The 15,629-nt window shown below is 48.8% G+C and overlaps 4 protein-coding genes across 4 annotated transcripts; 1 reads left to right on the top strand and 3 right to left on the bottom strand.

The window, feature by feature from the left end:
• Positions 1-1,649: 1,649 nt before the first annotated feature.
• Positions 1,650-7,158, top strand: ENH_00040790 (Patched family domain containing protein, putative; the record flags this gene model as incomplete). The annotated part of the gene is made up of 8 exons (XM_013579863.1): positions 1,650-3,505; positions 3,614-3,800; positions 3,954-4,424; positions 4,600-5,034; positions 5,245-5,346; positions 5,499-5,617; positions 5,843-5,972; positions 6,253-7,158. The coding sequence occupies 8 exons, from the start codon at positions 1,650-1,652 to the stop codon at positions 7,156-7,158; spliced, it is 4,206 nt and encodes a 1,401-aa protein (XP_013435317.1).
• Positions 7,159-7,932: 774 nt separating this feature from the next.
• Positions 7,933-8,781, bottom strand: ENH_00040800 (hypothetical protein; the record flags this gene model as incomplete). The annotated part of the gene is made up of 2 exons (XM_013579864.1): positions 7,933-8,316; positions 8,404-8,781. 2 exons carry the CDS (start codon positions 8,779-8,781, stop codon positions 7,933-7,935), a joined length of 762 nt encoding a protein of 253 aa, XP_013435318.1.
• A 1,243-nt stretch (positions 8,782-10,024) lies between these two features.
• ENH_00040810 (hypothetical protein, conserved) lies at positions 10,025-12,060 on the bottom strand (the record flags this gene model as incomplete). The annotated part of the gene is made up of 2 exons (XM_013579865.1): positions 10,025-11,210; positions 11,873-12,060. The coding sequence occupies 2 exons, from the start codon at positions 12,058-12,060 to the stop codon at positions 10,025-10,027; spliced, it is 1,374 nt and encodes a 457-aa protein (XP_013435319.1).
• A 2,287-nt stretch (positions 12,061-14,347) lies between these two features.
• ENH_00040820 (hypothetical protein, conserved) lies at positions 14,348-14,881 on the bottom strand (the record flags this gene model as incomplete). The annotated part of the gene is made up of 1 exon (XM_013579866.1): positions 14,348-14,881. One exon carries the CDS (start codon positions 14,879-14,881, stop codon positions 14,348-14,350), a length of 534 nt encoding a protein of 177 aa, XP_013435320.1.
• Between the last annotated feature and the right edge of the window lie 748 nt (positions 14,882-15,629).

Raw genomic sequence — 15,629 nt, forward strand, 5'->3', positions numbered from 1 at the left:
CGTATTAATACAAACTAGCGTGAGATGCGCCTCTTTGTCAAGCTTCTTCACTCAAAATGTTTGTAGAAAGGACGAGAGTGTATATATGGCACTCGAAGTGATCAGCAGGCTGACCTGTCGAAACGGACCTCAACCCCAGTCTCATCACAGTGAAATGCGGCGGGCCAAAGCCGCGAGCTTTGGTGGAGGCTGGAGTTGCACATTTTACTCTAGCGAAATTGGTGAAATGTGCTTAAACATTATTTGCACAAGAAATAAAAAGGTTTACCTCACCAATAAAATGCTAAAGAAACGCTCCTCGCTCTCGGCGAATTCTTCTCTGCAAGTACCCTTGTGCCAAGTTGCCGTGCGATATGTGACACTAATAGAGCGATTAATCACCACATTCCCGAGCCCTCAGCATTCTTACACACATAATTGTGTATCTAATTAGGTGAATAATCGTATCTTCCGTGGGGTTTCATGGCATACACAAGAGCTTCGCCAAAGTGCGTCCTCTACTGGCACAGAACTTCCTGTACACATACCCAGGGAGAATATTCGCTCGATCATTTCTTGTGATATTTTCTGTTCTGTTTAGATCAAAATTCATTGGAATCCGAGAAGCGGGGATAATTCGTTTGGCGCAGAAAGGACCGCATCAGTGCCAGTGGCGGCTGCTGGTTGCGACGGTCCTGCGCGACGCGCCCATATTCTATTGAAACGGGCTGGGGGATTGGGGTCTTCGTTGGGAGAAATTTGAGTTTTTAAGAAATTATTGCCCTACACTGCACTAGAGTAGATGTTGAAGCAGGATTTGAAGGACCCTTAATGGGTACTTAGTTTTCTCCATTCCCTGTGGGGTTTCCCTTGCAGGTCACCTTCCCACCAATCCTGCAAAAGCAGCAACCTCGGCATTTTTCATAGGAAAACCCCCGATTCTGCCTTTTCAAATTTTAATCACCTATTCCACAAATATTTAAAGTAACTCATTGGTAGCTGTTTCCCTCTGTCGGCTACCTGCTCTGGTGCGGAGAGCAGGCACAGTGGACCCAAAACAAGCCGACTTTCCCACAAAGTCAACCAAAGTACGCTCTATTGGCATCCTGCGTACTCCTGTTTTTATTCGAAGCCACTATTTTGGGAGAAGGAGAAGAGTTGAGGTGGTCACAAGGAGGTTGTCTGTAGGGTCACCTAATGCCGTTGGCGGTGGTGACCAACGGGCGTACCCCTCATGGGGAACACAACAGGCGGCAGCAGAACCATTCACTGTAACAGCGCCAGCGTCAGCAACTTTAGCTGAGCTGGAGTAGCAGCAGACACCCAGGAACAGTTTTCCTGGGAGAACGCTAGCACAGTAGCTCTTAGCAACGGGGCATCTTCGAGTTTGTGCCATCTTCGTCACCGCAAAAACGCCAGGTCGTCATGAATTTCGGTGTTCCTTTGACTAGGCGGTAGCACTAGGATCTGGATATTCCAACACCTAGCTGTACCAGCCTACTGCTCGGGAAAGGTATCCGAGGTCTTCAAACAAAGGTGGTAACTCGTTTGTTGCCACCTAGGGTTGGCTCCTTGCGTTTAAGCTTACCATAGGCATTTATGGTTAGGGCAAGTGCTTTTAAACGCTCTCTTGTTTAACCGAAATATTTTCCTTGCCTGTTTCACTGAAGATGACAGTGCGGGCACGCGTGTGGAGGGGGCTGCTGGCATTTTGGCACTTTTGCGGGGAGTTGCTGAGCCAGAAGCATGGGGTGGTTGAGTCTATTGGAGATGGCTTTGCATGGTGGGCAGGAATCTGTTTCCGTCACCCGCTCAAAGTTATATGCGGGTCTCTTCTCGCATGCATCATTCTGTCGACAGGGCTTCTTCCGCCCACCCCTATTTGGGTTGACGGAGCAGAGCGTCTCTACACGCTGCCCTTCTCTCGTGCTCGAGACGATGGGATTCTTCATGAAAATCTGTTTGGAGACGTCCATGGCAGGAAAAGTGTTGTTATTCTTACCCATCGCGTCAAAGGCACAAATATCCTGACTTGGGAAAACTTGGAGGAGGTGAGACGCATCGACGCCATAATTCAGGGAAAGGACACAGACCCAGAAATGGGGCGCAAGTTGGTCATCCCGCGCTCGCCAGATGTCATTTCAAATGTGAGCAAAAATAGTCCAGAACAAGGGGGGCCGGCAGCCCCCGGTCAACATAGAGTGACGGATGAGTCAGCTTTTCTTACCTTTGAGGATGTGTGCCTCCGGAACGCGTTGGGCGGCTGCTCGGCTGAATCAATCCTATCGTTTGGCTTATCAGACTACAAGGCAGCGGGTCTTGTGACGGGAGAGCCAGAAGTGTGGCTGTTTGGCGGCACCGCTTTCAACGTGCAGCAAGTGGCGTTCATCCCGGAGTATTACTTGGGAGGCTTCAAAAAGGAAGCATGTGAAAGACGAATGCCTCGGGCCGTTGCAGAGAGGCTCCTTCCTCCTTCGGCTGTTAGGGAGCTGCCCACCCCTGAAGACGCGTTTGTGCTGGGTTCTATTGAATGCATCACTTCTGCTAGCGCTTTCATGCTACACTATGACGCCGACGGGCGGCCCATGCATGAAGAAAGGAATGCGACATGGGAGCGGCTCCTCATTCAAGTTCTCAAGGCAAACCAGACCTTGGGAAATCTTCGAGCTTACTTTCAGGCTTTCCGATCTCGAGACGATGAACTCAAAGCTTCTACCGCAGAATCAAAGGACGTGGTCTACGTTGTGTTCACATTTTTCCTGCTCGCCAGCTATTCCACGGCTCTCAATTTCTCATGTGATCTATATCGCTCCAAGCTGTTCAGCTCACTAATGGGGTTCTTTGCAGCGTTTATGGGACTTGGAGCAGGGATGGGCATTGTGTCTTACATGAAAGTGGCAATGGTACCAACAGTTCTCATCTGTCCTTTTCTGGTGTTGGGAATAGGTGTGGACGACGTGTTTGTGTTGTTAAATGCATATTGCATGGGCTACACTACCCACGATCCGGAACAGAGGTGCATTGACACGCTCAAGACGTCGGGTCTGGGTATCACTATCACAACCCTGACCAACCTTATTTCCTTCGGAGTTGGCTCATTCAGCACATACCTCTCAATCCGGAACTTCTGTGTGTACAGCGCAATGGCTCTCTTTCTTGGTTACGTATTTGTGTTAACATTCTTTTTTCCTGTTCTCTGTCTTGACGCAAAGAGAGAGTTTTATTCACGCATATCCCCTTTCTGCCTGCCAACGACGTCGCAGCTCCACAGAAAGCTGGAAGACGAAATAAAGCATATGGGGCATGCTGAACTCCAAGTCCATAATGTGCTGAAATCGGTTTCTCAGGAGGAAATTGTTGCATACAGAGTAAAAGTCTTTTTCGAAGAACAGGAGTTGAGGAGGAAGATGAGGCAAGAGGAACGCGAGCACCGGAAGCTCGAGAGACAGGACATTGAGCAACCCAACACAAAGCACCATTTTCCAGCTCGTGTTGCAGCTTCTGTACAGAGGATCTTAAAATACACGTAAGGCTACCGCAGCGTTAGCTTTTGAGCATGTCCTACAAGATATTTATTACTGTTGCTTCAAAGGTAACCTGAGGTGGTGTTACTTCAAGACCATTTGATTTGCAGGATTTCCCAGCACCTAAACGTGCATCAAAATGGAGAAGAGGTGGTTTTGAAAACGACTGTGCGTGGTCTGAATCCACAGCTCGCGAGGCACGCGCTGTACGATGAGCCTCGGGGCTCTGTCGGTCGCAGGTGGCGGACATTCTTTTTGTGCTACTACGGGCCCTTCTTGATGAGAAAGCCTGTGAAGGTTAGGGCCCCCCAAATCTGCAGCACAAGGAAAGTGAATGGGTTCTCTTGCTGCCACTCTAAGTGCTGCACTCATTTTGGGGCTACTAAAGGCGTTGTTTAATGATGCTGAAGCTTACTGCCTGTATTCATTTATCTGTTGCTTTTTGCACAGATTGCAGTTCTGGTGATATTCTTGACCATTGCAGCCGTTAGCATTTTCGGTTTTTCCAAGCTAGAGTTGGGCCTTGAAATCTCCGAGTTAGCTCCCGTGACGTCGTATATGAGGCGTTTTGACGAAATATACGCGGAGTATTTCAACAAATTCGATCAGCCAACAGATATATTTTTCCTTCCGAGTCCTGCGGCCACCAGTGGACAGAAGCAGCAAAATGAGAAAGCAAATGACATTGACCTTCTTAATCCCGATGAGTTTCTTGGAAAGGGCTACTCAGAAGCCTACGAGCAGAAGCAGCAACAGCAGCCACAAACTCCACAGTGGTGGATGCCTGAAGTGCAGGCAGCATTGCGTCTTGCACATCACAGAATAGCTTCAAGGCCTTCAACTTCAAGACTTATCAACCCACTACTGTCCATGCTCGATGATCCTGAGATAGGACCGAAGCTTCGTCAAGGCGACAAACAGGCACGCTTTATTCCACACAACACTGAGACAAAATACATTTTAAGGAAAACTTTTAAAACAAAATCTGCTTCATGCGAGTTCAGGAGGTCTTAATGCTTGCACGTCCCATTCGATTGAATCTATGCTCGCTTATGACATTCTGAACTCGAATTCCTTTCGCTTGACATGCTTGCAGATATTCTTAGACACATTATATTACCAGCTAATGCAGGCAGGATCTCCCTATCGTCAGTTTGCTCTTGACTTTGTCTGGAGTGGGTCCGAGCTGAAGACATATCGAATGCGTTTGCTACCAAAGTACATGGCAAGATCAGAGCAGCGGGCGTTCTGGATGCAGCAGCTTCGACAAGACTGCGATGCTATGGCAAGCCCCGACGTCCTTTTAGACAGCATGCTAAAGGAAACGGAGATGCAGGAACTATCAAATGACCCTGAAGAGCTCCATGAGCAGCTGAAGCTGCAGCGAGACCTCGAGAAACTGAGAAATGCGCCAGTTGCGCCCCTCAATATCGCTTCTTACACCTATATGATGGTGTTCTACGAGAGCGATCTGGGTATTCTTAGCTCCGTCCTCATCAACATGCTGTCTGCAGGAGTGGCGATGTTGCTAGTGAGCCTGACAATTCTTATGTAGAACAGCTGGATGGCGACCTCTACCGAGCCGCCTGAAGCAACTGCTAGGCTCCATTGTGCCCTATGTGCTGCGCTACCACGCCTGTGCTGAACTCCTAGGACTGATGCGTGTCATGGGCGAAGCTAAGATCTGTATGTGTTTCGGAAGGCAACAAATCTGGTGCCTGCTTGGTGTTTTGGCTCTCAGGTGGCATTTATTCTGATTCCAGAGCTTAGCGCAGGTCTGTTGGTGATTTCGATGATTTGCCTGATTGACTTGGCACTATTCGGCTTCATGTATTTCTGGCATGTAAGCGCTGGTTACCGAAGAATCCCTGATAAAGCTAGCAGCACGATCAGTGACAACACCTACCAACAGCTGAAGAGAATACAGCTTAACACGCACATATGCAAACAGAGGCTTGTAGAGCCAATAAGACCCGTGCTCACGCTTTTCCGCAGGTGAAGTTGCACATGGTGTCAACAATTGCTTTGGTTATTTCGATTGGATTTGCTGTCGACTACTCTGCTCACATGTGCCACTGTTTCACGCACTGCTTGGGAAAGACTCGCGACGAGAGGCAAGTGGCCACCTTGAACTGCCCAGTAGCACCACCATGATAGCACTAATCGCCACTTTGTCTCAAAATAGTCAGCTTGGGCATTCTGCACGTAGCTTTGCCGCCTAGATTAAATGCATGGACAGACCAGCAACCTTGCTGTACGCCGGTTGTAATGCGGGTACAAGGTGCTCAGAAAATTGGCGCCAATAAAGCCATGATTCACACTTGCGATGATGTTTTTAGGGCGATAGAGGCTCTGGTCCTGATGGGAAACCCCCTTTTTCATGGAGCGTCGTCGACGTTGCTGGGTATCTTGCTGCTGGGATTTAGCGAATCCTTTGTCTTCACTGTCTTCTTCCGCATGATGGTCATGGTGAGCCAGTCATAAGTCCCATACAGAGAAGCGCAACGCATCTACAACCGTGCGCTGTATTATTCTCATCAAACATATGCATTGTCACCTTCCTGAATGCAACTTGTAGAGGCTGAGAAGAATAAGAAGCTGCAACTATCCAGCTGTACGGGATTGCAGCTGTTTACTGTATGGTTTGTAACTGCTCAGTAAGCTGAACGTTCTTTTGACGTGTCGCAGGATTTCTCCATAGAAAAATTCTTCGTTTCGTGCATCTGGTCTTGTCTGTTAATTCTCACAGGTGGTTTTGTTCGGTGCAGCTCACGGAATGATATTATTGCCCGTGATTCTATCATGGTTAGGCCCCATGACTGGGGGCCATGTGGAACCTCAAGTGGGAGATGTGTGCAGCGAACTGGAAGAAGATGCAGATAGCCAATCGATGCGACACGATACAGGTACAGCAACTGCCGCAGGTCCGGCGGAAGAAGGGAATATTAACGACGCCACGAGGGTGTCCGTACCACCTCCAAGTCTTTCACTCAAGCCAACCAGCTCCAAGCTAGGAGCGAAGGGTCCCTCATTAAGTAATGCTGCAAGCAGCAACAACACAAGCGGCCCTCTCAGCTCACTCCTGACAATTCCGTCTCATCGAACCGGTTACATCGGCACCGTAGAGAGAAAGCGAGAGAACCCCAGCTTCAGCGGCAGCCCCATGAGACGCTCAAAGTCAGCTGCAGCCTCATCGAGAACTGCACTTGGGGACACCCAGCTGCAGGGGCAAGATTTGTTCCGACATGGCTCAATACTTACACGAAACGAGGTGGCTTCAGCCAGTAGAAGCCGCGAGAGTAAGCAGAGAGCCCACAGCACAAACGACGGTCGCTCGAGGTCCCACTTCCCATCACCTCCGGAAGCGCACAGGAGGGCCCGCCGGCCTAGTTGCACTACAGGCTCCCGAATAGGCGACTCTTTTATCCCACCTGCTACGACAAGCCAAGGCCAGCAGCAATTGCCTCCAACAGCAACGAAGGGTCAAAGTGTACACCCGAAGCATAGAAGCCAGCAAAGCAGGCAGCTATTACCACCTGTCAAACACAGGACCACTAGCACTGGTAGCGAGAGGCGCTCATCGCAAGATATCTGCCGGACAGGCAGCGCCAGCGGCCCCACCAAGAATACGGTGAGAAGCCACACACATCAGTAGCAATAGCCCAAAGGCCCGTGGAAAGCCACACCACCGCGAGGCACAACTCACGATGTGTTAGTGAGCTTCTGATTGGGCCCCTCAATTGTTTTTTTTTCGATAAGGAGACGCAAATAGAACAGCGCCTGCACAAAATTGTAGCCTTGTACTCGATACTCAACTGCCCGGCTAGTTGCATGATCTTAGTTCACTGAAGACGATTCAATATGAGCAAGAGGGTAGATCTACCGAGAGCTCTTCTTTCTTTCCGTGTGCGCTACGTATGATCGAAAGCGGCATCAGTAGGGTCTTACACTTGGAAGTTAGCAAGGCTATCGGAAGCTAGACTACAAGGGCCCCCCACGGTTGCATTTTTAGATAAACGTTTAGACAGGCAGGCATCAACGAAGCAATTACAGTAGCTGCGTAGGCCTTTTAGACTGTGTGGCTTTTACTTATTCGCAAATTCTGAAAATTTTCAATGTTGAAACACAGCGCTTCGCAGCGCTCCATTGCGCCTTCCTAGGTCCGGCCACAGTGCATTTCTTTTGTAGCTTGTATGTAATGCCGTAGCAGCATGGTAGTGAAATTGCTTTTGCTTTGAAATCCCAGAGTTTTTCCTTGATCTGCAATGACTTCAAAAGGGTACTCTAAAGGGAGGACACAAAGACGCTCATCACAATTGTCGCGCAAACCAGACTGTTTGTCCTGGGAGCAAACAGCTGCATGGATCTAAGCAGTACAAGTCCCAATCAGCCCTACTGGGTAGCAAAGTTTGCAGAAGCCAGGTCGAATTTAAGCAGCTGGAGTGCTACTTTCACTCGCAGTTTCATCATCCATCTCCGCTGTATCAGGTTTTAGCGCCTCATGTAAAATCAAAGGCAAATCGCGCAGCTCCCTTTGCATTAATGTGCCACAGTATCCCTGCCAAAAGCATCTCAAGTTTTCCCCGTCACCTATTTGCACGGCCGAGCAAGTGGCTTCGCTCCGGATAGCAGGCGAGTCATCGCCTGACAAAGAGTATGGCTGCCCGACCTGCTGCTGCTCTTGTGTCTCCACAGTTATCCCCACAAGCTGCTGCTGCTCTTTCAGAGGAACAACGATTGCTGCTTCAAGGAGTCGTAGGAATTCCTGAACTTGCCGCTCGGATGAAAGCAAGGCCGCAATGGGGGGCGGCACCTATAGGCATCAAAGCAAGAGGGAAAAGATTTTCATAGCCATTTGCCTATACCGCGTATAGTAATTCGTGTAGATTGACCACCTTACCTTCAACTGAACTATGCGCAAGAAGAGTCGCTGAACCTCAATGTGAGTTAGTTTCCAGCTGGCCACTTCGCTCCAAGAAAGCAGTCCCTTGCGCATTTGTCTCTTCAGAACATGCTGCTTTCGCCCGAGCACCAGCAACTGCTGTGTCTGGTCGCATCGAATTTTGTCACGTTTAATCGCAGCAGCATCACTTAGGGGAGCGGGGTTGCAGTCCTCAACCTCGTCTTCCTGTTTATTTAGCTCGTCTTGCTTTTGCTTCTGCAGATTTGCGTTTTTACACATATTAAAGCTACCGCTAGAGTATTCGGATGCTGGAAGGACCTCCAGTAAAAGCGCTACCACCCCAAGAGTTGGTAAAGCAAAAGCCTTGAGTGGCATCGTCCCGAGTATGAGTGCAGCTTCTATACAGACAAGGTAGCAGATATATTGAAAACACCATTGTAAGCAAGCCTTATGTAAAGCATGAGGCTGTGCCAGAAATTCAGGAGTTTTTCACGAAAATATCCGTTTTTTTGCATGTAGGCATGGTATTCACAAATGATGCACATTCAGTCGCCTGCCTTCAAGATTGTTCCGAATTTAAGCTAATTCGCAAAGCTGGTGACTGTATCTTCACCTTCAGTGGACGTAGGCCACTCAGGAACCTTGCTGGGTCTCTGCGTCACCCGCACCACAACCATGCCGATCCGCAATTCGAAAATGACCACCTCACAACTGCAAAGCAGTATGACGTCAAAAATCCAAATTAGTGCTGTGCCTACGCATCTAGAATGCCTTCCTCGATTGACGGATGTTCTATGGAGCAAACTGGATCCACCAGAGCTGCTCCTTCTACTTCTTGTTCCGCCTACACCAGCAACAGCGTTTGTGGGTGAGCCTATAAGAACAAACAGAGAACACAGTGGGAAGCAAGCAGATGGATCTTCGAAAACACAAAATTATGTTCTTACTCAGCTCAAGTCAATTCATTAAATTAGGTTCGACTCTTGTGTACAGCTGATAAAGTGACAGAGCAAAGCCAAGTTGTCTCTCCTACGGGAGGCATCTTGGAGATGCTTTTGGTAGAACCACAGCGTCTCTTTTGATCCTTTCACAAGATCACGAAGTGACTCTGTGACTCTACTTAGTCAAATCATGCCACATGCATTACAGAATTTATCTCGATATGCTCTTAAGCTTCCACGACCAAACGCATCCAAGCAGTTGCCTGACACGTACGTTCCCCACTTGCTTTGCTTGCTAGATGGCGCCCATCACTAGGCAACAAAAGACCTGCTGCCTGTGCCGCCCACCCAAATGAGAAAAGGACTACCTTTTATAATGGAACTCCTTAGTGCCCTTTCGTATTTTCAGCAATTGATTTATGGTGAATAAGGGGCTCTTTCGAGTTAGCAGCGTCAGTCAATTATTTTGCGCGTCATTTCTGATGTGTGTCCTGGCAAACAGAAATACTTCAAGGGTTTAATGCCTTCGGGTTTAATCTGTGTGCTTCAACAACCTCAACGTCGCAGGGATGAGCTGCTGTGCAAGCTACCGCTGAATTACATCGAATAGCCGAAGGAGAGTTCGAACGTTGCATACTGCAGCGCCGGGAATCTCCGCCGAATTTGCACCTTCCAAGCTAGCTTAAGCACAAAGCAAACTCACATGAGGCCGGCTTTGACCAGCGCTGTCCATAGAGCAAAGGGATGAAGTGCGAGGGGCAGATGCAATGGTGTGCAAATACCACAACAGAGCTTTTGCATTTACTTGAATCTACTCCTTTCCCGGTATTTGAAAACAAAGCCCCGTGCAGAGCATCATTTAGAATGCAGCAGGCTTCTGCGACAGCTGTTTGGCTGAATACTTCTGCATGACGGCCTGCAAGTGCTGCGATTGTATCTTCATCTTTTGTGTATGTTAAATCATCTGCAGGCTTCGCAGTTCGGTTCTCTGGCCTATTGGATTCTTTTGTTATCTTCTCATTTGAAGCTTGCCCTTTACCGAAGGGAGCGAGGGTTGCATCTGTTGAGAATTCGGGGATCATCGACTGTTTCGAAATGTTTCCTCTTGCAGGAGAGGAGAAGGGCTGCTGTGAAGAGGAAACTTTTCTTTGCAGTAGCCCGCGAGACTGCGCAGCCTGTCTCAGGTGATGCCTTTCACTGGGTATGCTACTTAAAGAAAAGCTTGCCTCTTCCACCCGAGCATCGCTTCCTGTTAATGGCTGCTCTTGCAGCTCGCCTGAAGTACCCGACTTCTCGCGTGACTCGCTTTTGTGCTGCTGTATCTGCTTCTCAATGGCATCACTAAAAATGCGGAGCTTTCGGCAGAGCGCAATCCAAGCAAAGCTCAAACAATTAGGATCGTCTGGATTGGGGCATTCACGAAATCGTGCATGAGGCGTTGCAGTGCGTAACACTTCTCGACGCTTATATCTTTTTCTCTGGCAGCGCAGACGGTTTTGTAGCAGTAGAACAAGAGCTCTTAGAAAAGCCGGAAAGAGAACTGGCCTTCGATGAAGGGGAAGAGCGTCTTCAGCGATGGATTCGTAGGCGCGCGGCTTTCTTGCTCCACTGTAGCTGGTAATGTGTCCTTGGCTTGGAAGCGTGCTGATTCGTGAGCACGAACTTGTGTCGCATGCATCTTGTGGCTGAGTCGAATTCTGCTGAGCAGTTGTGCCAGCAAGCGGCAGTAAATTTGTGATTCCCGTGATCTGAATATCAGAGCTACGTGAGCTGCGCCTTCGCTCAGCTTCTATTACGGTCAGAGTGGTAGGGGCTCTGCCAATAAGGCGCCGTGCCCGCTGGAATGTCTCATCACTTCCTGAACTGAGCAGCAACTGCCAGGAAGACAAGAAGTAACGAGCACAGCCACAAATGCGCTGTCCAAAACAGGATATTTCTATTAGGCTGAGGTGGCAGAGCAATGTGGGAATTCGGTAGTTATGTGCTTCACAGGCAATTATACCTTAGCTGTGTCATAAAGAGAGCAGGATCGGCTTAAAAGGTCAGCATCAAATGCAAGACACCTGAGGCGCAGCAGTCACAAGGGGCAAAGTGTCAGATTCGTGCATACAGAAGGCTGTGTGGTTTACTTAGTCTGAAGGTGGATAGAAACAGTGGTGTACAAACTAGTAACAGAACAGACTGCCAGGCTGCCGTTCAAATTAATAGTTGTCGCATCTGAAATACTCATCCAATTCGGCTCCGCTCGTACCAAAACTGCGCACAAGAAAGGATATAGGGGTCATTATGAGGCATTGGCGCGAAGCGGCGATAAGCCCCATAAACCCGTCGGAGGACGCATACATTTCTGCAAGCAAAAATCCAGCAGGAAGTCGAAGTTATGCAGGAGGCGATATCACGGATGAAAGAAGAGTCCAGCAGCTGCTTACATTAAATCGTGCACAGCTTTTATGAAACGGCAAGCCAAGGAGAAGCCGTACAACATATTAGCGCAAAGACTAGAAAAACTCACAAAGGGTTCTCACCTCAGCATTGTCTGGTAGACGCTTCGAATTGTTTTAGCAGCTAGGCGCTCGCAAGCTGAGGCTTGTAGCCAAATGTCAGGTCCGCTGCACGCCTCAAGATGCCTGTAAGTTTCTATTTGCTCCGCAGTAGACAGGTCGACAAACGCTCTCACACCGTCATCAAGAGCAGCAGGCGGATCTTCAGCCATCCGGTCATAGACAAATAGGCCTAGAAAGTGAAAATTGAGAGTCATAAATGCCCCAGCGTCAGATGACCACTCAATTTGGGGCAGAGAAGAAGGCCATGTGAGGTTTCTCAGGGTATAGCTCAGGGTGTATTTTAGTTGTTCCGCTACTTTTACCCTCATACAGCACTCCAGTCTCAGACTTGAACTTTCCTATTCCATGCTTTTGATCTGCTACCCATGAACCCTCATATCTAGCCCCGTTAGAGTAGCTAAACGCCCCAACTCCTTCTCTTCGGCCGTTCTATTCACACAACGCAGACAAAAGGCTTTTGGTTGCCTTCATAAGGGTGCTCTTGTCTTGAAGCAAGCGGGAGGCACAGGCAGGAAACGGAAGATGGGATGACCACGATGTCGCTATGGAAGAGGAAGCTTTGTACAGTTGCAGAGTAGACCAGTTGGGCTCAGTACTTGCGGAAGTGTAAGGCTACTTGGAATTGTCCTTCGTAGTGGTTTTGCTGGAGGTTGCGCCCGACACTCCCTGCGGCGAGGAGCATTTGCTCGACATCAGAATGTCTCAGTGGTCAAATGCGAACTAAACTTATACATCTTGGCCTGCCTAACAGCTAGTCAGACTCAGAATGGGAGGGAACACGACAAGCATTTACATGAGCCTCCGCCTTCTGCGTCAGGCGCTTCAATCCAAGTTTGGCGGCCCCACCCGGAAACAGTGCCCTTACTCCACTCTCCTGCATATTTCACATGACGCAAAGCAAACAAACGAGAGCGCGGGCCCTAGCGAAGCGCTACCACTGCTCAATACCGTGCACATCCTGCGATCGTCTATTCGCGTTAAGCCCTGTTAGTCGCATAAGCATATGACATCATATGCTGCCCAAGCAACTCTATGCAATGGGGGGTACTGCTTGGGAAGCCTATGGATCATGCTGCTTTGCACGAGTTTCGAAGAAGGGCCTGCGCCAACGTCTTAAGTGTTGTGTGGCCCATACCACAGTACTGAACTGCGGATTTCTTCCATGCCATAACCCCATGCCCATCTTGCAGCCCGTCAGCCCACTGTCCCTCGTATCTGCTACCATCAGCATAGATCTGTTCTCCGAAACCGTGGCGGCGGCCTGCTAGCCATTCTCCTGTAGGTTGCCGACAGATATTCATAATTACGATGTACTGCTTTCTATGGCGAGTGACCATGTTGCTAGGCCCATCCTAGAGTGCGACAAAGGTTTTGCAGCTCCTGTGTGGTATGGCGATTCAGAAGCTCTGGCCTCTTGTTTCATGTGGTATCATCGAAGAATAGTATGCGCATCTTGTACTTAAAGTGTAAATTTCTCTTTGAATCATTTTTTCCTCTCCTTATTGAGCTGCAGAGTAGCTGTTTTTTCACAAAAGGCAGAAGCCAGTTAGTGTACAATACCCGAGTATTTGCTGCCGTCCGTGCTTGTTAGGACCCCCCAACCGACGCGCACCCCTTGGCACCATTCGCCTTCATAAGTGAATTTCCTGTGGAGAAAATTCAAATGATCCAAACGTCTGGTAGCACTCTAGGTGCCGCAGTCGCACAAAGCACTCTGTCGATGAATCCTGCTCCGCTAACCAATTATTCTACGAAATTTTCTTCCCCTCAAAGTCATCTATGCGTGCCGTTCGTGCCAATTCTTGTGCCCTACCCATCTGCTGAGGTGTAAGTACCAACTCCGTTGCGCAGACCTTGAGCAACCTATCGCGTTATACAAAACAGAAACGTTCACAAGCCTCTCTTTGTCATAATTTGATTTTAGGTATAAAGGTGTGGTTTGTGTTCTTTTCAATTAGCTAGATACTTCGCATTGCTGTGTTTCTATAACGAGCATACAATCAGCATACAATTCGCGTGCGGGAAAGCAGTTAGACAGGTCTGCTGTGCTGACACTCAAGAAATGATAGCTGATCACAAGCTCAGATGAGCCCTAGCAAGCTCCGGACCTTCATCTTCTCTTTGTGAGTATTTTAGAGTTGCTGAGAAGCAGTGAAAACTACCTGTCCTTTGTACGTGGCTCCGCTCGGCCAATCAATTTTCCCATCGCCGCAAAGTCGCATACGGTTGCAAAGCTGGCCGCAATACTTCGTACCATTTTCAATTCGCACAGTAGCTGCTCAAGCAAATACAGCAATGTCATTGGAAACCTGATTTGAGCGGAGTCCACGCACTTGATTAATTGTGTCGCATTATTCACTGGAATCAGTGGGGGTAAAAAGTATGGGCATCATATCCATGGGATAGATTCCGCATGCCCCGGAACCATGCAGACGCTCATGACTGAGCGTGTCTCTCCACAGTTGCTATGCAGGACTTCTGCACGTCACAGCCTACATTGAGTGGCTTTCCCTTGCCTGGTCCGACAAAGCTAAGCGTCCCTTGTTGACTAAGAGACAAACTTCCAGAGAAAGTGACAGAGCCAAATGGCACTTCTTCTAAGCTAAAACAGCCGGCGACGGAACAATCTGATGTTGGTGGTATTGGTTCGTGTTGCGTTTCTTGCTGCGGCGTAGTTGGGACAGCATTGCCGCCTTCATCTTTCGGACCTTCAGACTCTCCGTCTTCACTATCACCTACAGCATCTTGAGGCTCCTCAGGGAGAGTTAGTGCTTCGACAAGTTTCTGCACCACTTTAGTATCTTGAGAGCAGAAAGCAGCTCCCAGTAGAGCCGCAGTTGCCTCTCCGACTGCAGCAAAGGATTCTTCCTGAGTTCCAGCCGTCAATGGCTTTGTAAAATCAGTAACTAGATTCGGTACTGCCTCAGCAGAAGCGCCAGCACTAGCCGCCACCTGACTGTCAATCTCCATTGGCTCTAGTTCTGTCTCGACATTCTAATCAAGTTCGGTGCCGCTACACGATGGCTCAGCGGAGCTACGTCTGTTCTTAAATAAACCCTTTCTTCTTAGCCAGGATGACAATGCATAGACCAACAACCGTGGAACGCGCTACTCGCTGCCCTGTACAGCCTGGTGTCCTGTAGAGAGTGTCGCACTTGCGCAGCTTAGGTTGACAATCTCATCATGTCCATTTGCGTGTATCAGGAGAGATTTATTATGCAAAAAGTAATTCAATGCAGTCCGAGTGGAAACAGTTCGCAGGAAGCGTATTGTGGCAAGAAGCATGCTGATCCGACAAACCCCAGTTGGCCTACGCACACCCATCCAGCAAGCTACCCCCAATATAAACCCATCTCCTTTTGCCTCCAGACGTCATGAATACAGTCAACACCAATGCACGCATGATTTCGAACACACTCTACATGCTACTTTTATTCGGCACAATGAGCAACAGTGAAGGAATGAGAGTCACACAGGTCACGCTAGGAGCAAGAAATGCCGGCTGATCACTGGTTCATCGTGAGTGATATACCTTCTATCTCTTTGACCAGTGAACAAGGAGGACTCTGGGGTTTATCTTGTTGTTTGATTGACTATTTGTTTGTTCTGTCTGCATAAGCAGTTCTCTCTGCAGTGTGGTCAAATTGGCCAAGACCAATTTGCACAGCCGCTTAGATAATCCAGTGGAACTTTTTGGGCTTAATCAGTGGAAAAGCAT

Source organism: Eimeria necatrix, genomic scaffold (genome assembly GCF_000499385.1).
Source record: "Eimeria necatrix Houghton genomic scaffold, Enh_scaff2, whole genome shotgun sequence".
NCBI lineage: Eukaryota > Apicomplexa > Conoidasida > Eucoccidiorida > Eimeriidae > Eimeria > Eimeria necatrix.